General features: G+C 39.9%; 1 protein-coding gene across 3 annotated transcripts; it reads left to right on the top strand.

Moving 5' to 3' along the window:
- Positions 1-955: 955 nt before the first annotated feature.
- rufy2 (RUN and FYVE domain containing 2) lies at positions 956-24,523 on the top strand. 3 transcript variants are annotated; one of them, XM_038701298.1, is made up of 20 exons: positions 956-1,237; positions 3,145-3,476; positions 7,793-7,966; positions 8,079-8,196; positions 9,205-9,306; positions 9,789-9,912; positions 11,461-11,525; positions 11,627-11,692; positions 12,330-12,399; positions 12,670-12,771; positions 12,923-13,039; positions 13,142-13,234; positions 14,183-14,257; positions 14,362-14,459; positions 20,440-20,559; positions 20,995-21,124; positions 21,276-21,370; positions 21,834-21,882; positions 22,068-22,148; positions 22,258-24,523. In XM_038701298.1, the coding sequence occupies exons 2-20, from the start codon at positions 3,401-3,403 to the stop codon at positions 22,399-22,401; spliced, it is 1,899 nt and encodes a 632-aa protein (XP_038557226.1). In that variant the 5' UTR covers positions 956-1,237; positions 3,145-3,400; the 3' UTR covers positions 22,402-24,523. The 3 variants fall into 3 exon arrangements, with proteins under 3 accessions (XP_038557226.1, XP_038557227.1, XP_038557225.1); XM_038701297.1 differs by lacking the exons at positions 956-1,237; positions 3,145-3,476 and adding an exon at positions 5,621-6,395; XM_038701299.1 differs by lacking the exons at positions 956-1,237; positions 3,145-3,476; positions 20,440-20,559; ... (3 more) ...; positions 22,068-22,148; positions 22,258-24,523 and adding exons at positions 5,618-6,395; positions 16,641-19,704.
- Positions 24,524-24,527: the final 4 nt, after the last annotated feature.

Below are 24,527 nucleotides of genomic sequence, written 5' to 3'. Positions count from 1 at the left end.
TTTTCACTTCCTGTTATTTTTGCTCGTGTATTGAATTCAAAAAGGCACCCTATATTCAAAAATAAAATGTGTTGTTTTAACAATAGAGTCACAGTCCAGATGATGATTCAGATTTACAGAAATGGTTGCCTATATTTCAAACTACTGCTAGTATTTCAGTGGAGAAACACACATTTTGATGTGTTAACCTATAGTACAAACTCTACAATTATACAGAGTATTTGATTGTACATAATTTTATGGTAAAAAAGTTCTGATTGGGCCATAAAATATTTGTTTTTATCATCCAAGTCCACACGAATCTCTTTTGTATTTTGCTGCTCAATCTTTGTTCCCTGTTGGTTTTACAGGAAATGTTTAGCAGGATAAGCCTTATCTTATATTTAACTGAGAATACTTTCTAGCTGCAGTGATACTATTTCATTCTCTTAGCTGCAAAGTCATTGACTTCCACACACACACACACACACACACACACACACACAAATCTCTGGTCCACAAAGCCCTCCCTCTCTGTTCGGTCCCCAGTCAGGGATTGGTTGGTAACTGCAGGCTTGAACCCTCCTCTCTTACGGAAAGCACTGTTCACCGACATTTGAATGTTTTCATTCATATCTCTATGTACTTCATTCATTTAAACAGTGGAATATGCTGATGTGTGAGTGGGGGCATATGAATGACTACAAGTCAATGCATCTTCCTACTGTCTTTTTATTTTGTCTATCAACACTCTCTCTCACCACCCATCATGTCTTTCCTCTCCTCTCCTCCTCACAATGTATATCCCCCCTACGAGCCTCCTCCCTACTCTCACTTCCCTTTCCTTTCTCCCTCTCCTCTCTGTGTTACCCCAAACCCCTCCCCCACTCCCAGGCTTCCTGCTCTCTTGTCATTGGGCGCTGTGTGGGGTGATGGCTGTGGTTTCTGTCAGTGATGTCTCCAGAGCGTGTGCCGGCTTAGAACAGCCTCACAGCACCTAGGTTAGGTTAGGTTAGATTAGAGAGAGAGAGGTAGATAGATAGATAGATAGATAGATAGATAGATGTGTTTTGAAAGAATATGTAAAAGAAGATACTCTAAAGCTTGGACTGTATAATCTACCAGGACGTAGATCAAGACCATCCTGAACTCTGCACACTGGACCAGAGGATAGACTTATCCTTTTTCTGGACCCGACTACTGAGTGTGGACAAGCTGCAGAAATAAGGATCAACTCTCTTTCTTCTGCTGGCCTGAGGTGAGATGCAATAATCACATTATAACATACTGTCCATGTTCATAAGGGATAAATGTGTGAAACGTAGAGTTGATATAATTACTGCCCTCACATACACAGTAAATTTGTTCTGATGGTAGTTTGTAAAATGTACTCCTCATCTCTTCTTCTATTATAGGACGGTATGAGCACTGTTGTTTCCTGCTAATAATAATGACTAATAAATCACCAGAATCTGTGAGCATAGCACAACTGCTGCAGAATGAAAGGCTGGCTACTACGATGAAACAGCATCACACCTCTGTTGGTGGGAAGAGGTTCCACTGAAGACGATTGATTGGTTCATCGAGCTGTCGGTCGTGTGGAAGGGTGTGTTCCTTCCTACAGTGATTAACATGGTCATATGGCACAAACACACCACCCCGGAAGTGGTTCTCAACAGTGTGTTTGTTTAGGTGTGGTTTAGAGATTATGGAAGAGCAGAGAGACGAGGCAGACAGAGTGGGGAGGAAAAGTGGATGGAGGGCAGGAGGAGAGAGACAAACAGCCAGTATCATGTCTTCTTCTGATGTGAAATCAGAATGAACTCCTATGAAGGCGTATCAGATTCTGAATGCTAGATATTTACATGGTTATGCATTTTTCCTCATTTTTTCTCTTGCATAATGATGAAATTATTAAATAAATTACACTAAATTCTAAATTTATACATGTGGTACAGTATTTAAGGTAGTTACCTATAAACTATATGAGAAGCCTCACAAAAGCACAGGCCAACGAACCTGCAGAAAGACCAGCTTACGCATCAGGTAGCAGAATAAAACAAGACATCAAGTTAAGCAAGTTGTAAAATCATGTAAAGGCATACAGATACAGAGAAATTGCATGTGAGGCAGTAAACAGTCAGGTCAACAGAGAAAGAAACAAAAAAAACAAAAGAAAAGCAAATCACTATCAAGGCAGCAGCAGTCCGATTATGAATGCTCTGCTTACTGGACTGAGAAACAGCCATTCAGAGAATTAACACAGGCAGCTAAGGAGTGTACAGATCTGCAAGTCATATGATCCCTGGTCAGCCCTGAGCTATTAGAGAGACAGAGAGAGAGAGAGTGTGGCAAACAGAGGATGAGAATAAGAGCAAGAGAGGAAATATCAGTAATGCTTGTAATGCAGTTTACTGCTGCAACACTTTCTCTTGTTGTGTGTTTTAATGGATGTAACATTCTTCCCTTGGTGTGGTTGGAGGCTTTTACAGCCATATTATGGTGAGGTGGAGGCCCACAGGACTCATTCCTCATAAGCTACTTGAAAAAAGGTAAAGCTCCTTCTATTTGGTAAACAAAATGTCAGTTTTCGGTGACTGTACTATTTTCACACTAAATTAAGATTTGTTAGCGTTTAGTAAACTATCTGAGGGAAGAACCTTTTGGCATTTATTATTTATGACAGTTAAAGGTCTCATCCTGTGGCGTAGATGTGAGTGGTGTTTGTTTGAATCGGTGAGGAGGAATGGGAGGCAAAGATGTAATTGTCTGTGACAGAGACTGTAGACAGGGATAAAACTTTGAGGCAATGTAGTAGCCTGATAATCAGACTGAGAAGCCATTTTGTTTTGTTTTATTCATCAATTATACGTCTGGAACAAGGCTTAAAATGTAAATGGTTAGTTGTCTTTCAAGATTCTTATCCATCTCAACATCGTGCATATCTGGGCATCCTGGTGGTACAGCGGTTGTGTACCACCTGTACCTGGCATGAGTCCTGCCAGGGATGTTATCCTTGTTTGGTGTACAGAAAACAAGAGCATGCATACCAAAAGCATTTGTATTCACTGTGTGTCGATGATGACGTTTGTTTTCGCTCTCTTCTGTTATCTTCCTGCTTCTAAGATCTTATTAGGTCTGTCTCCGCTGTCTGTTTTGTCCCAGGCTGTCCTGCTCAGCTCAGCAGAGGCCCAGCACACCCTGAGACTGTGACCTAATCTGACCAAACTGGAAAATACCATATTAGAAAAAGACAAAACAGTCCACGGCAGTTCAGGGGGAAGGGTCATCTGGTTCCAAAGAAACTTGACTGTGTGGCTCCAGCTCAACAGAAACCAGCCTACAGCGAGCCACTTCAGGACTCAGGGATCTGCTTGATTTACCATCCTCGTTGCAACAAGGCAAAGGAGAGTCCCACACCATGTACTCCCCTCAGAGTCTCCACCGCTGGGGGATCACACACAGTGAGAGTATGGAGCGGTTAGCATACAGTCAAGGTAAGTTGGCAGGTGCTATTTGAATGAATGACCTGATTTCTATTACATGATGATAACGCCACTGACACCTCATACAGTGGTCTTGTAATAACTTATGAACAGCAGATCCAGATCAATCAGTGGATTCATAAAACTCACCTCATTACAGATAATACCTTTCCATGAGTCAAGAGTGAGCCACCAGAGTCACCAGTCGTAAACGTATGCAGAAGCAGCAAAAAGCAACTCTCCTGTCTGCAGTTCACTTCTGCTGTAATACATTAAGGTGAAATATCCACATTTCCACTCTGACTCTAACCCTTAAAGATATACAGTAAGATACACAGTAATCTATGTGTTTCCCTTAGGAATAATAGTAAGTAAGTAAGTAAACTTTATTTATATAGCACCTTTCACAGACAAGAGGGGTCACAAAGTGCTTTATAGTAAAAATTTAATGGCAGTGAATGATTAAATGAAGATGACGCTTACAATAACCGATCACATTTAAACAAATCACCAATCAATCAAGACAGTGAGGTGGCCTTTATAGTCTGACACGTTTTGGCATAATACATGAAAACAATAAAAGTTATGAATTATTCATGTGTTGCCACAGCTTGGTTAAGAAAAACACAGTTCTTGATGCTCTAATTGTATTCCACAATAATTTGGATAGTGGATTAATAATTATAATTATCAAAGCAAAACATGTCACAAATTAACTGGTTCCAGCTTTGACAAATGTGAATATTGATAGTTTCTTAGTCCTCTATAAAAGTTAACTGAATATTTTTTGGGTTTAGACTACTGGTCAGACAAAACATTTGAAGATGTCATCTTGGCCTTTTCCAAATGTATGATATTTTATATACTAAAATAATTAAATGAATAATGGAGGAAATAATCAGCGATTAATCATTAGTTACAGCCATAAATTTCAGGTAGCATGTTTATTCAGCCTTACTCTCTTCATCTACTTCTTCCTCCTCTTTACTGGTGGCTGTATGGGTGTTTATTGTTTCCACTGTTATGCTTCTACTGAATTCTACATTGTTGTTTAAGAATTTTCCACTGTGGGTTCAACATACTACAGTCAAAGTAGGACTGTGGCCAGGAAATACTGAGGTCATGAGTCCAAATTACCCGAGCAGAACCCCACCCACCTAAGAAATTATGGATAAGCCACCAACCAAACCGAATCAAACTGAATATTTTTGAGTATTTAAAGAAATCAAAAAATTATATTTGTTAATATAACTGTTTAATTATATTTTGTGTATCTCCCAAGCCTTTCAAAGCTGTCTCTACACTGGGTATGTTATTGTTGTTGCAAATTCTAAATACCCTTTTTATTATTATTATTATTTAAAGATATTTAAATATAATGATATTTTGCCTAAAATGTATCAAACTAACAAAAATTAAACATGTGTAATAGGTTTTTCTCATAGAATGTAAACTCCTCTTAATGTCATGAAAGCCCCCCCAAAATGACCAGATATTCAGTGGTGGAAGAAGTATTAAGATCCTTTACTTAAATGAAAGTAGCAATACCACATTGTAAATATACTCAGTAACAACTAAAAGAACAGTACTGAAAATGTACATTAATATTATTATCAAAATGTACCAAAAGGAAAATCACGTCATCATGTGAATGTTAAGCTTTGATATTATTGTATTACTATTATTGATTATTGATTAATCTGAAAGTAGCATTTTTACTTTGACATGCAGCTAAGTTTAACTATTTTACATACTGTTTGGTGGTTTAATCTATAACAATGCATCATCATTTTGTATAAGATGATCATGTTTACATGTAAAATCTGAAGTATGGTAACTGTAACTGTCAAAATAATGTAGTGTAATAAATTGTTGTGAAGTAGAATAAAGTACCATAAAATGGAAGTACTCAAGTAAAGTACCTTCAGTACAGCATCTGTGTAAATTTATTTAGTTACATTCCACCACTACAGAAATATTACTGACCCCTGTGGCCTCATATTTTAGTTACACATCTGTAAATATCAGGCTGGGATCTGTCTCCTGTCTCTCACTCTCTCTCACTCACACACACACACACACACACACACACACACACACACACACACACACACAAAGTAACGTCCTGTACCATCTGTGGTCCTCTACCTGGAGGGGGGCCGTGCAGTTCTCACGTCCAGCAGCAGAGGGCGGCAAGTCCACAACACAGCAGCCGCTAAAATCATTACGTAACGGTAGTGCTGCCTTTTGTGTGTCTTGTGAGCCTTTTGACACCGCCCCTCCGGAGGGTGCAGCGGGACCGTAGCCAACTATCGGTTAGGTCTGCAGGGTGTAAACAAATCTTTACAACGCCGCGATGAACGGAGCAGCTGTCCGCGCCCCCGTCGTCCACCATGTAGACCGACGCCTACGCTTCACAGTCCGGGGACGTTGACGACGGTTGGTTGTTGACTCGAGCGAGCCCTGTCATTGCTTTGGCCGGTGGTATCGCAGGTATTTTTGTGCCACGGTTGTCACAATGGTCACCGGGTGAATTGTACATCAAGGCTAGCTCGTTAACGGTGAGCAAACCGTATGAATTTGTGTGTTTTCGCACCGACAAGCACTGGCTATAATCATTTCAGAGGTCCGTGAACATGGCTTCGCCCGCAGAGCACGACCTGGCTCTGTCTGAAGCGGACAGCAGCAAGGAGAAAGCGCAGGTGTTTGGCATTTTGAGGCTGCAGGAGGAGAAATCTGGTGTTGGGGAGAAAGCTAGCGTTAACAGTAGCAGCACGGTGAGAGGAGGTGGTGGTGGAGGAGACGGGCGATGGCAGGCTCCTATCTTCGCTTTGGCCAGGAAAGCATCCGAGACCATTTCAGGGAGCATTCACGTCCTGCCCAAAGTGTCGGAGCACAGGACGTCTCTGCCCGGGGACTGGACCGTCCAAGGTGGAGTATTATCAGCATCAGGGGGCGCGGGGTTCATGAAAGGAGTGAAGTGTGTGTGTAAGGTCTGATTACACCCAGTAACTGGTTATTTCAGGGACATGAGGAAATGTGACAACCAGGAACAATAAATCATTCAGCCAGTTAATGTAGCTCTATTCTTCTGTTTATGTACGTTTCTATTTCACACTTCCTTTGGCAATGTAGACATGTGCATGTCATGCCAGTAAAGCTAGTGTGTGTAGAAGTACAAGTCTGGCACACCCAGCTGGTACATTTATTCGTCCCTCTTTCATATTTCATATGACCTGTGTTGCTGCCAATTGATTTTTCATAGATCAGTGCTGCTCTCATGCTTTGATGGTACATCCTCCACTGTAACAGAGGAGGATGTTGTTGTTGTAGCTTTTCAATATCCCCAGCGTTTGATGTACCTTGAAGAAGTCACATGGTGACACATGCTTACTGTTTTTTACTCTTGAGCTCCCTGCCCAGGGGCACCCACCAGTCATGCTGCTGCTCACAAGAAATCTGTTGATTTGTCAGAGTCTCTGCAGGGGCAATTAAAACTCTTCTGCACTGCTTGGCAACATCTCTATGTCTTCACCTGACATTGTTCTGTAATGTTCTGGTGTTTGGCTACACATTAACCCAGAGGTTCCACATATAGAGCACTTAAAAGCATACCTCTGTGGGAGGTGCAGATGCACCAACAGTGGCACTCTGCCAACGTAGGACACAGTTATGTTATGTTATCTGAACAGCATAAAATAAGACAAATTGTCAGGTTGATTATCACTGTTTTATGTATTTATTCTGATCTGTTAGGGTGGACCCTTCTTCCTCTTGATGGATAATGGTGCTTCTTACATACTATCTGTTGCTCTTCTTGTGCCTTCACTGACACATTCTATTTTTAGGGTGGATTCTGCCTTCAAAGCACTTGCGTGACATTTACTGTAGCTTTACTGTCCCTATAGTAAGCATGTCCCTGATAATGATAAGTTGTAAGACATTGACCTGGCGGACTCGGTTGATTATGCCTTAGATAGAGACTCAGAAAACTGAGTGTGTTTGTAACGTTTAATGACTGGATTGGATATGATTAGGCTATTCTATCATTCATCAATTCATCCTTAGCACTTCTGAGATAGTGGACTACCCTTTAATTTTTCCATGCTATAAGTAATAATGCATTGAATTTCTCTAAACATTGTGTTTTTATTATGTAGCCCATGCAGTTGTATTGTACCATCAAAGTACCCAAATAAATTTGGGTCTAAATCTAATTACTTTAGAACATTTCTGTATGATAAAATGACATTATTGTGTGACCATACCCTGCGACTATTTTAAGTGTATTTTTAGTTAAGTGTTTGTGTGCTGCTTTTGTCCTGCAGCCCTGCGGGACCCCATGGCCATGGAGCGAGCCAACCTGCTGAACATGGCCAAGCTGAGTATTAAAGGGCTGATCGAGTCGGCTCTGAGCTTTGGACGAACACTGGACTCGGACTACCCACCTCTCCAGCAGTTCTTTGTTGTCATGGAGCACTGCCTCAAACATGGCCTCAGAGGTAAGAAGGAGAGACTGTTTTAAATGTTTGCCTCCCTCATTAAATATGTCATTCCTAGATTTTCATACAGCAGTGTGTGTCTGACTGACTCTCATCCTCTTTCTCACTCCAGTGAAAAAGTCCTTTCTGGGCTTTAACAAGTCCCTGTGGGGTCCTCTGGAGCTGGTGGAGAAACTGTGTCCTGAAGCAGCAGAGATCTCAGCCTCTGTGCGAGACCTGCCTGGACTTAAGTAAGGACTACCTTTATGCACACACACACACACACACACACACACACACACACACACACACACACACATACATGTGTTCACACACAATCTAACATAACATCATGCTGGAGGAACATGAGCCACAACACAACCACACACTCACATGCACCTGTAACATGAGCCTGTGGCCTGAGCCAGAGCAGGGAAATACCTTACTGTGATTTCACCTGTCCTCTTGCTGCTGCGTCACTTCTCCCCATGTCACTGTATCTATTCTTCCTTATTATTATTCTTCTCTGTGTAACTGTTAGTGCCAGTATAGGCACGTTTTCCAAAGATCTGACAATCAATTAGCGTTAATAAGACTTAGTGTTAAGACTACAGCTATGATTCTGACTTAAAATAACAGATGTGAGTGTTGAAAGTGCCTAATGTGGGAAGTAAAATACCAACTTCAACAGCCTACATTAATATTGAGGTAGTTTCCTCCAGTCGTTATAGTAAGCAGGCTCCAGCTCACTCTCATTCATGACCATGATTTGCATGTCATGCTTTACTTAGTTATTCAGTTATCAGTCACTATGCAGTAGAGCTTCCAGACAGAGAATCAAGTGAGTAATATTCAGGTCTTGACTGATGCAGCAAAATGGGGAACAGATGTGTTGTTAGATGGAGAACAGAGTCCGTTTCCTTTGGTGGTGCTGAGTCAGACCAACAGACATGTAGCAGAGCAACACAACCCAAGAGTTAAGATAGTTTTAGTTAGATTGTGGGCTTGATAACACAGTTTTAGTTGCTGAGATGACACAGAGGATTCAGTCTTGAAAAGAAGGAACAGTTAATTAGATTAGCCCGTGTAACTGTCTACAACAATAAACACTCAGTAACACAAATGAGAAGTAGATCTAAACATTAAACAAAGCCAAAGACCGATACAAAGATGTCCCAGCACCACCAGCCTTATACCCTCAAAACCTCTTATAAATCTAATCTAATCACCTGTGTGTGTTTTGTGTGTGTGTTTTCCAGGACTCCATTAGGCAGGGCTAGAGCTTGGTTGCGTCTGGCTCTCATGCAAAAGCGGCTGGCCGATTACCTGCGACTCCTCATCAGCAGAAAAGACCTGCTCAGGTACAACCACTTATGTACACATGGCGACACACACAAAGTAGATGTGTACCAACAGGTACATTTGACTTGTTTAGAAAAATATACCTTAGTATATATACTTAGTATACCTTTAGGTATGAAAATGAAATCGTAACAATTCTTGACTGACAAATGAGGGTCTTAAAGGTTAAGGATAGTGATATTCTAGATGTTTCTTATTGTCAACTAATTCCATGAAGTTAGTCATGTTTTACAAATTTCAGATAACAACAATAATTTTATTCATTTATTATAATAAAGTATTCTGAGATAATTCTGTGCTCATATCCAGCAGTTAATAGTAAGTACCTCAAATACCCAGATAATTATTTCATATCATAAAGTAAAGCTTGTAGTAACTACACTACAGAGCTAAAGCATGAAAGTAAAGCCACTCCCAGTTTTGCTTTTACTGGAGCTCCCTTCAGTGTTTGAAAATATGTTGTATTTTCCACAACACACAGTGATTTCTATGAGAATTCAGCGCTGATGCTGGAGGAGGAGGGAGCAGTGATAGTGGGCCTGCTGGTGGGCCTGAACGTCATTGATGCTAACCTGTGTGTCAAAGGCGAGGACCTGGACTCTCAGGTAACCACTAGACTAAACAAACAAATGCGTAGTGTTAATGTGGGTATGGTGTCTAAAACAAATCTGTTAATGTGGTTGCATTACAGCTGATGCACAGCTGGTTTGCGATATTCTCTCCGTTCTGTTCTCTCTATGATTGGATCTACATTCCTACTTGCACCATGCTAAGCAGAAAATATGTCCACTTCCTGTGCCTACATTCATTGACATGAACCAGTTTTTCTTCAGTGACTCAAGTTTGGGGAAGCAGACTTGCAAACCAGAATTGTCTGTTTCGTCACTTTATCTTGGCATCAGGCAGGTGGAGAGCAGATGTTGTTGTGTCATGTTTCCACTGCATGGGTGGAGACTTTATCCTGAGTGCAAACCAATGCAAGCACCCTATCATACAGATCGTGTTCACACACCTGACTGAGCCTTGTAACGTGAAGCAATGTGGACTTGTGTTTGTTTAGATCCGGTCATTCTCTGATCACAAGGTGAGCCATCGATGCAGATTAAAACCCACACTTTTTTTTGAATAAATGTTATACTATAAAATGCCAAAAAGTTGTGGAAAAGATACCCAGCACAACTTTCCAGAGCCAAAGGTGACATTCTTCTTTATCTAAGGTCTTTATCAAAATAGTTGCCAATTGTTGTCTATCGACTAATTGATTAATCACTTATGTTTCAGCTCTGCTACTTTTTATGATGCATTGACTCTTTAACTTCGGGATTTTCCACTTGGACCTTATTTTTCTATGATTTTGTGACTAAATGGGATGACATTTTCTGAAATTGGTCTAGTATTGAGTGGCCCAAATTGTTATTACAGTTGTCTGACAACATTTTGGAAAGGATCACTACAGAGATGGACCTTTCTTTAAAGAGTAAGATCCTTTTTGTTTAACAAAAAGCACCAACGTTAAACATTAAAACCACCACACTTTACCTCGCAGAACACGGGAGTTGCTTGTCTACTGCTGTCTCGGTCAGTTAGTTTCTTTGTGTTATTGTGTGACTTTGTTGCTTTTAGTTGTTTGTGTTAGTGTGTGACTTGACTGACATAAGGAGGCGCAATCGCCCGCAAGGATTATGTTGTTTCGCTGCTGCAGACGGCACCACGCTCGCTCAATACTGAACCAATTTCAAAAGATGTTGTCCCAATTATTCACATAGGGAATATAGGTTGAAAGGTTGAAAAATACCAAAGTTACCCTGTAAAGGTATCTTTAGACTGTAACCATGGTGGACTACGGTAGTTTCTATGCATGTGTGTGGTTAACAGACACATTAGTGCTATTAGTTATGCAGACACACTTACCATTGGATGTTCATTGTATACTATCACCTTTACATTAAGCATTTTGATTATTTTGTGTAAGTATTCATTTGTGTAACCACATAATTGTACACATCCCTAATTCTCGTGAATGTTCTGGTGGGTTCCTACTTAAGGTGTGACTCATTTCATCAAATTAATGGTTGTGCAAGCATTGCTTTTCAGAATATGCTTCCTCTTGGGCGATATTAGCTGAGCTTATTTATTTTATTTTTTCAATCGAGGTTGGGGTGATCGACTTCTCCATGTACTTGAAGAATGACATTGATGATTACAGAAGTGAAGAGCGGTATGGTGTTCTGTTGTCTCTCCACTTTATTTAATACACCAGGTCTCTTTAAGCCCCCCTAAATGTGATACTCTGGTTCATGTCTGTTTCCAATGCAACAGGAATAGCCAGATAGCATCCATCTTGGATCAGAAGAACTATGTAGAGGAACTGAACAGACAACTCAAGTAAGACATTTGTGTGTATGCTGTGTATTTTCTACCTAAACAAACTGGCTGATTAGCCAGATTGAACAGGCAGTCCTTCTACTTTATTTCTGCCTCACATTTTGCTTTACATGTTTTGGTTCTGATGTTTGGTCTGATGTCTGAGTAGTGTTATGCTGCTTTGAGTCAAGGGCAGATGTGTTCAGTCAGTTGATGTTTGAAACAGTCTAGTTGTTTCAGAAGTGCAGCTGTGTATCATCTGTCCCTAGTGACAGTTTCATTAAAGCGCAGACTGTCAGTCACATTTCCTCTTTCAATTCTTCTTTTTCACTGTTTAAAAGAACCTGAATTGATCTGCTGCCTTAAATTGAAATATAGGTTTAGTGAATATTTTCTTAGCTTTTGCAGCTGTGATAAGAGCTACAAACAAACCTCTAAACATAAGCAAAGCTATCTACGGCACTACCGTATTGGTGCTATTAAAAGTATGTCAGTCTGTCATGTTACACATTTTTACACCTCTGCTGTGGATTGTGCACTACAACTAATATTACATTCTCATATTCTGAAAAAAATGTTGACACACTAAATTCAGTGAGACCCATAATGAACAGAAGTTGATTATAATGTCTGCGTTTGTTTGTGATTGTATGTCTAGCTCCACAGTTAATGGTCTTCAGGGCAGAGTGCACTGTCTACAGATGACCAACTCTAAACTCCTAGAGGAGGTGAGACCCACACTCAAAAGATTTGCATTTTAGATTTAAGCTAAATGTGAAAGTCAGCACTTAAACCTCAGAGTTGAACAAGTCACTAAAGGATAATAATTTAAATCAGATCCAACCTGCTTTGTCTTTTTTGTGGAGAAGCAAGTACTCATAGAATCTGACAAGATGATGTAGCCAAATATGTTTAGATAAAATCACAGCGCCGGTGTTATCATTAATGTCAAACTGTTCTTAGCGATGAACTGAATTATTCTGTGTTTGTGTGTGCAGTTAGCCATAGCCAAGAACAACATCATCAAACTGCAGGAAGAAAACCAGCAGCTGAGGAGTGATAACAGCCTTATTCTGCTGAAGACACAACAACAATTAGAGGTATACATGATATACATGGTCACAAACTGGAACCACAACTGTAGATCTGGCCCTTAATATTCCAACAGTTCTTAACAATCCTTACTACAAATGGATAAAAATTATCCTTGATGTGGCTGACACGTTCTTCCTGTTGATGTGATTTATCCAGGTAACCCAAGGCGATGTGTCCGTGGAGAGAGATACATACAAACAATCGCGTCAGGGTTTGGATGAGATGTACAATGAAGCTCGAAGGCAACTGAAGGAGGAGTGTCAGCTCAGACAGGTCAGACTGTGACTCCATGTCTGTGTATTAAATGTGTGTAAAATATACAAGGTGACAGTGTAATAACAGATTATATCCATGTACGTATACGTGTATTTTTAGGACGTGGAGAATGAGTTGGTAGTCCAGGTGTCGATGAAACAGGAAATGGAGCTGGCCATGAAACTTCTGGAGAAAGACATTCATGAGAAACAGGTCAGCATACATTTACAGTGTTTTTCATTTTGACTCCTGATTTGTTTGCAAAAGATTACAAGCCATGAAGATCAACAATGTTCAAAGAGGCTTAATCAATGCAAAAATAAAAATGAAGATCCTAAAAAATGATGCGGTTGCTCTTAAGACGTAGCATCTTCCCAGTGAGGCAGCACATGATAACAAGGCCTTTGGGGGGCAAAAAACTAAAAATATAGCACCAGCCCGTACTTGCTCACACGGAGCAGTAATACCCTTGCCAGCTCCTGTGCCGGTCAGGCCTCTCACCACCAACATGTGAACTCTGCCACATAAACACCACCAGCTGACATTTTAGCCAAGCCGTGAGATAACAACAGCTACCATGGCAGCAGCATCATCACAGCTTTGTAAGGAGGCTGCTGGGATCATTACCGACAACATCTGGCGAATCAGCTGTCAGACTGGAGAGTAACGTCAGCATCATTATTGCACAGGACTACAGGGTGTGTGACATGGAATATTTCTATTGTGCATTGCGACATACAGTTTGTCCCGGATATATTTCAGCTTGCTGACAGGTAGCTCTTAGCTTGAAATGTCATATATATTTACATAAATACGACTTAGCTCCAAAACTGGCCAGTAATTATCAGTCTGTATTTAGTCCTGAGTTAAAAGACCCCCAGTGAATAAATGATGAATAGCACACGCAAAATAAAGCTGTTAAATGAGTGAATTAATAATGATTGAATAATGAAAAAATAATGAAAGAAGAGCATACTAAATTACAGTGAAACAAGAAACAGTGTGAAAAGGACTGGCAATACAGGATCTGTGTTTTTTATCGGAAGAAAGAGGTGGAAGGAGTACCTTTACTGAAGTAAATGTACAAATACCACAGTGTAGAAATACTCAAGTAAAGTACACCAAAATTGTACTTAAGTTACTTTCCACCACTTTCAACAGGACACACTGATTGGACTGAGACACCAACTGGATGAAGTCAAAGCCATCAATGTAGAAATGTACCAGAAGATGCAGGTACAAGCACACGCATCTTTACCTGGTTGCACCTGTTCTCTTATCCCATACACTACAGTAATTATTACTACTACTTCTGACAGCCGGTAATTCTCATTTGTTAGTCGTCCGATGACGAGATGAAGAAGAAGAACAATGTGATCAGTCGTCTGGAGGAGAAGACCAATCAGATCACTGCCACCATGAAGCAGCTGGAGCAAAGGTGAGATACACTGCCTGCAAAGGCACAGCACAAAGGCACTAACCAAAACTGGCAAATCACTTTTTCCCATGTGTCTCCTCAGGCCTTCCTTCAATCTAAACCAGGTTCTCTGCTGTTCTGTTAAAATTTGATTTACCAAAACATACATAATCCCACTGTGGCAATATGAGTTTAAAGTACCTGAGACTCCAGCTTTGACTGTAACATTGAACAAAAATGATGTTCTCTGCCCCGAGGTACCAAACATCATGTTTTTTAGACCAGATGATCTATAAAAATGGATATTTTATGTTCATTTTAATATTTAGTTAAAAGTGCCTAGAGTTCTGGGTGGTCTTGTGCAAAGCTGGAGGAGAACTGAGGAAAAACATGGTGAAAATGATTTGAGTTTTCTTCCTCATCATTGTTTCAAAGTTTCCCCTAGGAAATTGGTTAGGAGGCAATAATCAAGTAATAATACTTTATATATGGTAGTGATATGATTAAGGTTGTCAGCTGACACTGCAACGCGGGAAGTCTCTGTCATCAGCTGAGCTGAGCTAGAGGACGGCAGTCTAAGCAATAGCCGCAGTCATCAAATACACGGCCTTTGTTATGTCAAATAGCTCCCTCTTATATTTTCCCTGAAGATGTCTAAGGTTTTGTTTAATAAACGTGCATTCATTCCTTTTCATGTTAGCAGGGGTCTAAATTCAGTGTAGGCACCCCACAGCCTTTTTTACAAAATGGCAAATGGGTGCAGTAAAAAGTGATTTCATGTTAAATCTAACATTATAAACATACCGTTCAAAGTTAGAGCAAAATTGCACATTGTTATTTTGAAAAACTTAAATATATCATGTTTTAGTTGTGATTTTGCATTATCTAAAAGGCTTCTTCTTGGTGCCAATATTGCCAAAATGTGAGATACAAAGCTTTTACTTGATAGATCCAATATGGGTTTGCGTTTGACTTGCAGGGTAAATTTTATAAATTATACTAAATCCATCAAAAATATGTTTGAAGTCACAGGCACAATGCAGCGTGTCAGAAAGCCTGAAATATAGACCACCTCCACTTACATCATGTTGTCATTAAATTTAATATGTCTATGAAATAAAATATTAACCTTAAGGACAAAAGAGCTGATGCCCTATTGTACATGGAATGCTGTTGTTTAGGCCATCACCTACTAACTAAATTGATTACATTGATTACAAGACCAGATGTCAGGATTTTCTAAACAATTTCCTTGGGGAAACCCTGCAATCCTTAATATATCATGTCTAATAAATGACACTGCTGATATTTTCATGCATGCTAAGTCCTCCTGATCAATACTGCAGCACAATCTGCCTATAATGCTCCATATGTGCATCGGACATTATGAGACCTGCTGGTCATTGATGCCTTACCCCTCCTCACCCCATCGTTTACCAGTCAACATCCCTCCCTTCCCCTCTCCCATTGGTTTAAATCTGTTCCATCGTATTTGCGATTGGTTGTTTTGCTGCTCTAAAGGTGTATGTAGCCTGGTTGGACGCAGACCCCGGTTACACTTGTTATTTTCAGCTGGAGTTTTGAACGTCTAATGAAGAAGTTAAACATGTTCGGATCAGAGATACTGTTAAAATTTAAATATTTACTAGCTAATTAGAGAATTTAACAGGTTGTCTACTTTAGAGAGATTGAAATAGTGATAAGTGCTGTTTGTGCTTTCCAGGCTTAAATTTCTTGTGTTGATAGTATAGTTCTGTGCACACTTAGCCTGAAAATTCCAGTTTTTGTCTGCTCTAGCTGTATTCATCTGTCTGTGCACATTGCCTTTCCCTGCATCTCCTCTGCACCTTTTCTCATTACTCATATGCTTACTGTGGAGGGGAATATATCCAGACTGAAGAAATCTGATGACAGTGGGAACCTGGCAGCCTGAAATCAGATTTCTTTAATGCCTTTTATTTATTCGTACTGCTGTGCTTGTGATGTTAAAAGTCACTTAAAGTGTTCAGTGTAACTGGGGCCACTTAGAATACTGATGTATTGACATCCTTTCTTCCTTCCTTCCTTTCTTTCTTTCCTCCCTTCTGTTCGTCTCTTTTATACCATCCATCCAATCATCCATCCATCTATCCATTTTGCTCCCTTGAAACCTCCACATGTCGATCCCCCGCCCCCTGATTTTATCCCTGCTCCTCTGTGCAGTGATAAGGATCTGCTAAGTCAGACCAGAACGCTTGCTATGTCATTTGTTAAGTGTGCCAGCACAGACACAGAGCACCAATACAAGCTAGTCAAGGACATCTCCTTCTGAGGACAAACACGCACATATGCTTGCACATGCAGACACACGATTGCTTATGACCGAATGAATAAATGGACTTAACTTAAAGGAACATTCCTGTTTTTTGCACACAATATTCAGAGGGTTTTAGGCCTGAGAGCAGCCAGAGAATCGGGTGAGACTAGACCTCGTGGTTTTGTGCTTTAGTCACTGGAACATGATCATCACTAGCAGAGTGTTGGGATTCATACAGACCACTGCAACATGTTTCATGATGTTTAGTTAAATCCTCCTCAGACTTTGCTGGGTTTGTGCTAAACGAAGATTCGTTTACTTTGAATGTCCTGGTTTTGCTGGTCAGAGAACTGTCTGAATATTACATCAGTTATACTTTAATATATACTAAAGAAACCTTTTGCATTAATCATACACTACTTTGTCTGTTCACTCACAGTCGTGCTCGCTCACACACACACACACACACACGCACACGCCACGCATTCTTCATGTCTCCAGTAGTCAGTTTATATGCAGTGACACTGACAGGAAGATATTTGATGTTTGGGTTCTAAGATGTGACTACAGATTAAGTTAGAATGATTATAGTGGGCTTCCCCGCTCAAATCACAACTGTTTTATCTGGCAACACCCAGAGCCACTAGTTAACACAGTTGAGTCAGTGTAGTAATTAAGGACTGTATGTGCATTATTGGGGTGGGGAGGAAGGGCTAAACATTCAGTTTCCCTTTTTAAAAAGCAAAACTCTTTCCATCGTTATTAAGATTTTTTTTGTACTTTTTGTGCTGTTTTGTTTTGTGTTGACATATATATATTTGATTAGTGATTCACTGTGCCATTAATAATGGAAAAGAATTTAAGATATTGTGCTCCAGTTTAAACTGTAAAATGTCATTATATGTCTACCAAAATGCACAATAGAAGTGGGATGAGTAGTTGCCAAAATTATGGAAAACAACAAATTGATGCCTCTTGTTTACAGAAGAATATTCCAGTTATTTTTTCAATTTTAACCAAAAACGGTCATTTTATATGACAGATTTGTTTTACACATTTTACTTTACTGAAGTTCTCCTTTCTGTTAATATATGTAATCTATATCTAAATAGCTAAACACACTCCTCCCAAAAAATGTGTCTCCGCAGAGAGTAACTTGTGATTCTGTGCTTGGCTGTCTTTTTACCTTATTGCTATCGACACAGTTTAGGTGTAGAGCACAAGTAGGATCAGGGAAATTATCATATAACATAGACAAACTTGTTTCTACAGCTGCCAGCGTTTCCTCACAGGCAGCCAGCAGTGTTCGCTGCAGATGTTTAGTCCGACAGCCTCCTGCTTTTAATTTCTTGCCAATTTGCTCTGCATGTGTTGCGCCTCCTGACCTGCTTCTGACTGGCTGTGATAACCCTCGCTGTGTCTAAAATCAGTCCCTTGTTCACTCTCACTACTATATTGATAGTACACACTCAGTAGTTTATTCTATAGTGAGCAGTGCAGACAATTATGAACCATGGTGAGATAAAATGTTACGGATCGCATTGTGAGATTGTTAGCATTGTACATGGACTCTACTGTTTTTGTTTGTTGGAGTTTATGAGGGCGCTGTGTAGACTGGGTTCTATCACAGTATGGGAAAAGTATGTATTTGATATTTGTAAATTTCAGGTCGGGATAAGTATGGAAAAAAATTGAGAGTGTTGCCCCTGTTCTGTTTTCTAAAATATAAAATTCAGATGTTCTAAAAATAAAAAAATTGATCTGACGTTTGAGCAGGCAGCCAGCGCAGCCAAAATGTTCACCACTGTGTGAGGAAAGTGCGGGCTACAGCAAGCTTAATGTCGTCAGCTCTGCCCCAAATGCTGTATAACTACCAAATTCAGACATCCGTGACCAAATTACTTTGAAAGAAAATGTGGCAGTATCTTTGAATTACATATACACATAGCATCACAAATAACCACATATTAAGCTTGTCTGAACATTGAGTTATACAGTGATGTGGTCATCAAAAGTAAATGGATAATAGTTTCTGTGTAAGGAAACCATACATTTATGGCTGCGTTTGTTGTTTCCATGTAAACAGGGAATAAAAAAGGTTGCACAGGCTCCGTGAAAATTAAATGATTTAATTTTTTTCAATAAATTTTCAGTGGTCATTTATAAAGAGATTAAAAAAATATGGGAGAAACAAAATATAATAATATTTATTCAATATGTTAAGGGAAAATAATACAAGTATAGGTAGCACCAGTTAGTTTACTTCCTGTTTGGGCAGAGATGTTTGACCGTGACCGTCCAGCTGGTTTGGTGTTAATTGATTTGTATAAGCTACAGTACCTTGCTACAATCTTCTGGCAATTATTTGGCACAACACAATAGCATACATAGTCAGAATGTAACAGAATGTTTAAAACCATTTATTTACAGAATAAACATCTAGCGCTTTGTACTCAGATGTCAAATATGGTCTAAAAATGTAGAGAGAAGTCTGGAAAAGTATGGACTTGTTTAGGAACTCTGTATAGAGGATACATTTCTCACTCAGAATTCAGGGAACTCTAATAAAATGGCGGAGGGTAAATATAGTGCACGCAAAAGTAAAAAGGGAGTGATTTCAGTCTCCTTCTTGCTCTTCATCCTCCTGCAGATTCGCCTAAATGGAAGTCAAGTTTTTGCAGATGTGAACAGCTCAGGAGCTTTAGCTCAATCCATGCGCTTTGTTTCTGCAGAATAGACAGAACTGAGGAAAGTGTAAAGAACAAGGGAACATGAATGTGTTGTTGTGTCTCGTCTTGGCATATTTATTGACTTGTGTGAAGGAAGTTATCATTCTACCTGTTCTAACTCCATGGTCATAGTACTGTAACTCCTCTCAGTTTGTAGAAGAATAATCACTCAGTACAGCTGTTGAAAACTCACAACTACTGTCTTTTAATGCCATGATCAATAAAGTTAGATGTTTTGAAATTGTTGGGTGTGGTTTGAGTTTTTGGGCACGTACAGTGCTGTTAACAGGTGGACACAGGAACATTTATTATGTGATTTTAAGGAGTAATAAAACTCTAAATCCGCAGTGGCTGTATGTCAGGGTGTTGTGGGTTTATCCTCTTCATTATATCTGAGATCAACAAGATCTAAAGCTTTATCAAAATCCTCATATTGTGAAAAAATGCCATGAAAGTTTCCTCCATGTAAAATATTGGCTAAAAAAACAATGAAATTGGCATTTTTTTTCAAAATGATGTGAATATGGAAAAGACTGTGTGGTAATGCTGCTCTCCAGCACACTGTGACTGACCGCTAAAATGCTGCCTTCAGTTAGCTATCCTCTGTTCTTTTTTCCCCCCATTCAGTTACTTTGAGGCAGTTTTCACTCGTTTCATCACATCGTATCTTTGTTTTCATCCCCTTTGTACTCCTTACTGTTCTGTTTTGAACCCCTTAATTCAACTCTCACTGCACTCTTTTCAGTTTTACCCTCTGGTGTTGTAACAGTGCAAATTACAACGCCTTCCGTCACCCCAACCTTCTTCATTTATCTTCAGCCTTCCATCCTCAGAAACCTCAGTCAACAACCTCCCTTGTCCTTATCCGGCATCCTCCCTCCTGTTTTCCTCTGTTCTTTTCTCCCCTTCCCTCCATCCTCCTCCCCAGTTTTTTCTCTCCATGGTCCTGAGTTTGTCCCTGGTTATAATGGTACAGATTACAGGAGGCAGAGAGGCACCGCACCTCGGCCGAGGAGGGAACCAGACGCTTCAAGTTGGACTTTGCCAACAAGGCCGACAGTCTGCAGCGGCAGATCGAACACAGAGAAAGGCAACTGTAAGCAAAATCCTTCCAAAGACAGAATGACTGGTAGACTCATGCACATACAAATACTTAATCTAGAAAAGCTGTGGAGCTCAGAGAGAGACACACAACATAGGATTTACACCTTTAGCTGTGTAGTATGGTAAGCTAGCTGTTGGTGTTCATACTTCTCTCCCTTGAACAGAAACAGTCACAGCCCTAATGAATCTAGGACCACTAAATCATAATAAAAAAGATTAAAGCATTGCACATCTGCCTCAGCAAAAGTTTGTTTACCTAATTGCTCAGGAGACATCAGACTTCCAGTGCACATTTTTTGTTGACTATCAATTGAAAAAGCAAGACAGAAATTTAAAATGTTCTAATATAATCTGTTACTCAGTATATTCCTTTCTCTTGTCGGTCATGGTTATTCTTGTTATTGGTGTTGTACGTACATGTCTGTAGCCAGCAGCTGGAGACGGACCTGAAGATAGAGAGGGAGTGGAGGCAGACGTTACAGAATGATCTAGACAGAGAGAGGGACACCGTGGCTCAGCTCAGCACAGAGGCGCTGCAGATCAATGGGCTAAAAAAGGTTAAAAAAAGACTGTATGATATTGTACAATGTGTTTTATTACATGTACATACAGCTTTGTGCGTGTGACCCAGCATTTGCAGAATACGATCTTATTTGATCTGATGCGTGTCCTCTGTTGTGAGCGTTTGTGATTTTATTATTTTGACAGGAGTTCCATCGTCTCCAGGATGAAAACATTCAGCTAAAGACCATCTGTGAGGATCAAGAAAAAGCTCTCGAGGAACTAGGCTCTAAACTAAGCGAGTATGTATGCTTTAATTAAAAATGTCTGCACCATAATCAAGCTGTTTTTACAGGCAGGTTATGAAGACTAAGAATAGGCTCTAAACCCAAATGTAATGTCTAATGTGCATTTTTATGATGTTGGGTTCTTTGTGTGTGTACCCTTTAAAAAACATGTTTATAATAAGAGTACTGTTGTTTTCATCATCATATGGATTTCAGGTAACGAATATGTTTTAAAAAAGAGCATGGAGGATTATGCGTTATAAGTGTTTTTGCATGTTGTAGCTCATTTACAAAAATCACTTAATTTACATTCTTACCAACAAGTAGAGTTCACAGTTCTACAGAAAGTCAGACAAGCTTCTGAAACCCTCCTAAAAGGTTTTTTTTTTCAAAAGTGAAGATGACAAAATAAATGTATAACCTCTGGTGGTTGATTTTATGGAGTCCATTAACCTAGTCTTATTCTTTTTGTCATCAGATCCAAAATGAAGATTGAGGACATCAAAGAAGCCAACAAAGCTCTTCAGGTAAAGTATCAGTGAGTAACAGAGATAAAAATAGCATCTAAACCCTCTCGATCACTGAGATGTTTAGTTAGGTAAGATATTAGTAAAATAGCTTCAGAGAAAAAAAAAAGCTAGTCATCAGCAAGGCTAGTTGTGGATTAGGAATGTTGTGTTGTGATGTGAAGTTAAAGCCCGTGTTGTTGCAGGGGGGTCAGGTTTGGTTGAAGGACAAGGATGCCAGCCACTGCAAACTGTGTGAGAAGGAGTTCTCCATCTCAAGGCGAAAGGTCAGTCCTGAAATGGATTGGTACAGTAGCTAATGTGCACCTGTAACCCCAACGCTACACAACAATATTTAGTTGTTTTGGTTCTAACTCTCTCTGTCTCCCTCTCCAGCACCACTGTAGGAACTGTGGGGAGATTTTCTGTAACAGCTGCTCTGACAATGAGCTCCCTCTGCCCGCATCGCCAAAACCAGTCAGAGTCTGTGACACCTGCCATGCCCTCCTCCTCCAACGATGCTCCTCCAATCCGGCTTGAAGGATCGCCACACTGCTGTTGTGACTGCTTCAAACTATCACAGATCAGACCCGAAATTCCCACACCCTTCAGTCCTGTAGGAGATAAGATCCGTCTCCTGACATATCTCGAAGTGTTTGCTGCTAGAAATGGCCCGTGTGCATGACCATTTAGTACATTTGATTTGTCTTAATTCAGTTTTTAAGTCCCTCACAGACAAAATGAGGGGTGTCATTGTGATGCGTCTTTGTTTGAGGTCACTAGTTCTTTTGCAGATGCTCTGCAGTATGAAACATTCAAACATATTCTCTTGTAATCAGACAGAGAGTCTTTCTTTTCTGTAGTTCCCTTTGGGTCAATACAGTTGTGTGTACTGGCCAGATTTAGAAAGCACCAAACTGACTAAAAGGCACTACATGTACGACTGTATCAAGGTGATATTTGCACACACTGACACCGATCAGCAGGTCAGGTTTTGGTCAAATGTCCTATAACGTTTAGGAGGAGGAGAGAGTTCAGTTAAGAAAGAAGGAACAACTTGACTATGAACTGAAAGTGAAACAGCACTGTAATGAGCACTGCTGCAGTTCAAAGATGTCTTTTTCTAAAGCAACCCTCTAGTTCTATGTGTCAAGCCTCAAACTGTATACAGTAAGTGTATAGGGAAACAGATGAGATTATGTCATGTACACATACAGTATGGTGGTCTTGTTACTGTGCTGTTTTCAATTTCAAAGCAGAGGTGGAGTGAAATGAACACAAAGTTTAAGGCTGCATTTACACAGGCACAAAACAGCAAAGTCAACTTGACAGGTTGAATCAACTTTACTGGACACTAACCGTAAATATAAATTGGATATATTTCCGTTTAGTTTTCTGTGAGGAGATCAGAACTATACCATAAAATAAGTGGTTTCTTTTTTGTACCTGCCATCATCTGTTCAGAGGGAGGAATCACGGCAGAATGAAAAAGGCCTGCTGGTCAGATTTGCGGTGTGAAATTAATTCCAGGAACATTCACTACTCCATGCTGATTTTGCTCTGCAGACACTGGAGTAGTTCCTCATGGGGCCGTGACTTTTAAAGGAACTGAAAGCCTGTTTTTTGTTGGTGCCATTTGTGCTTGTGTAAATGCAATTAATATTACTTTCTCATGTTGCCAAAAGGAGCCCTTTATTTCTACAGACAGTATTTCTGTCGAATTTAAAATAAAATATTTAGTGGCAACACTAGCCTATACGAGCCAAGCAAGCAGCCTAGGTAAAAGGCACATGTCACTGTTTGCTGGAGAAACTAATGCAGTGGATGCTGCGTCAAGGACCAAGAAGAGAAACAGCGCTGGCATCTCCAGGAACCGATTTAAAGCAGTGTCAGTCTTTCTAACTGGTTGTTGAACCACTGATGGCTAGCTTACATCATAGTTAGTGGTTGTTAAGAACAGACTTGAGTGTTAAACACTTCTTACAGCACAGCCACAATGTATGTTTGAACACTTTGCCAATCCTACATCGCCTGTGATACAGCTTAATTTCAGACCTTGGACCTTGTTTGAGTTTTCACTTCAAGTTAGTTGTTATCTGTTCACACAATGACAATTACAGAGGAACCACATTTTACTGCTGCTCCATTCCTGAGAGGGATACTTTGATACTCTAAACCATTGTTGTTCCTTGTTTTTTAATCAACATTTAGACATGTGTTGTGTTTGTATCACGGGTTATGATACGAGTTACACTGCACATTCTGGTTTTGTACTTATATACAATGTTTACAACCTGAGACTATTCCAAGAACTGGAAGTATTCATTCCCATGAAGAGAGAAAACAAGCCTGGATTCAGTTAAAGAAGTTTTTTTTCTTGTTTAAAATATTTAAAAACTCACCAATTTATCATATCATTATGTACTACAGGCTAATGTGAATTGCACCCAGGCCTGAAGCATTTTTTGTACAGTTATATATCTCCCAGCTTTCAATGGGACTTGTACAGTGTTGATACCACTGTATGTTGTATATAAATGATGTTGATAATCACTGTGGCCCTTTAGCTTACTAAATCCTGCCAGTTTAATATTAACTCTATTGCCAACAATATGTTGCCTTAACTGTGTAGCAGTTTGATTAAATCAAGTTACAAACAGGATCCT

This window comes from Micropterus salmoides, unplaced genomic scaffold (genome assembly GCF_014851395.1).
Source record: "Micropterus salmoides isolate LMB-PRFRI ecotype aquatic unplaced genomic scaffold, ASM1485139v1 Ms_hic_scaffold_6, whole genome shotgun sequence".
In the NCBI taxonomy this organism is placed as follows: domain Eukaryota; kingdom Metazoa; phylum Chordata; class Actinopteri; order Centrarchiformes; family Centrarchidae; genus Micropterus; species Micropterus salmoides.
This window is presented reverse-complemented; position numbering and strand designations above follow the sequence as displayed.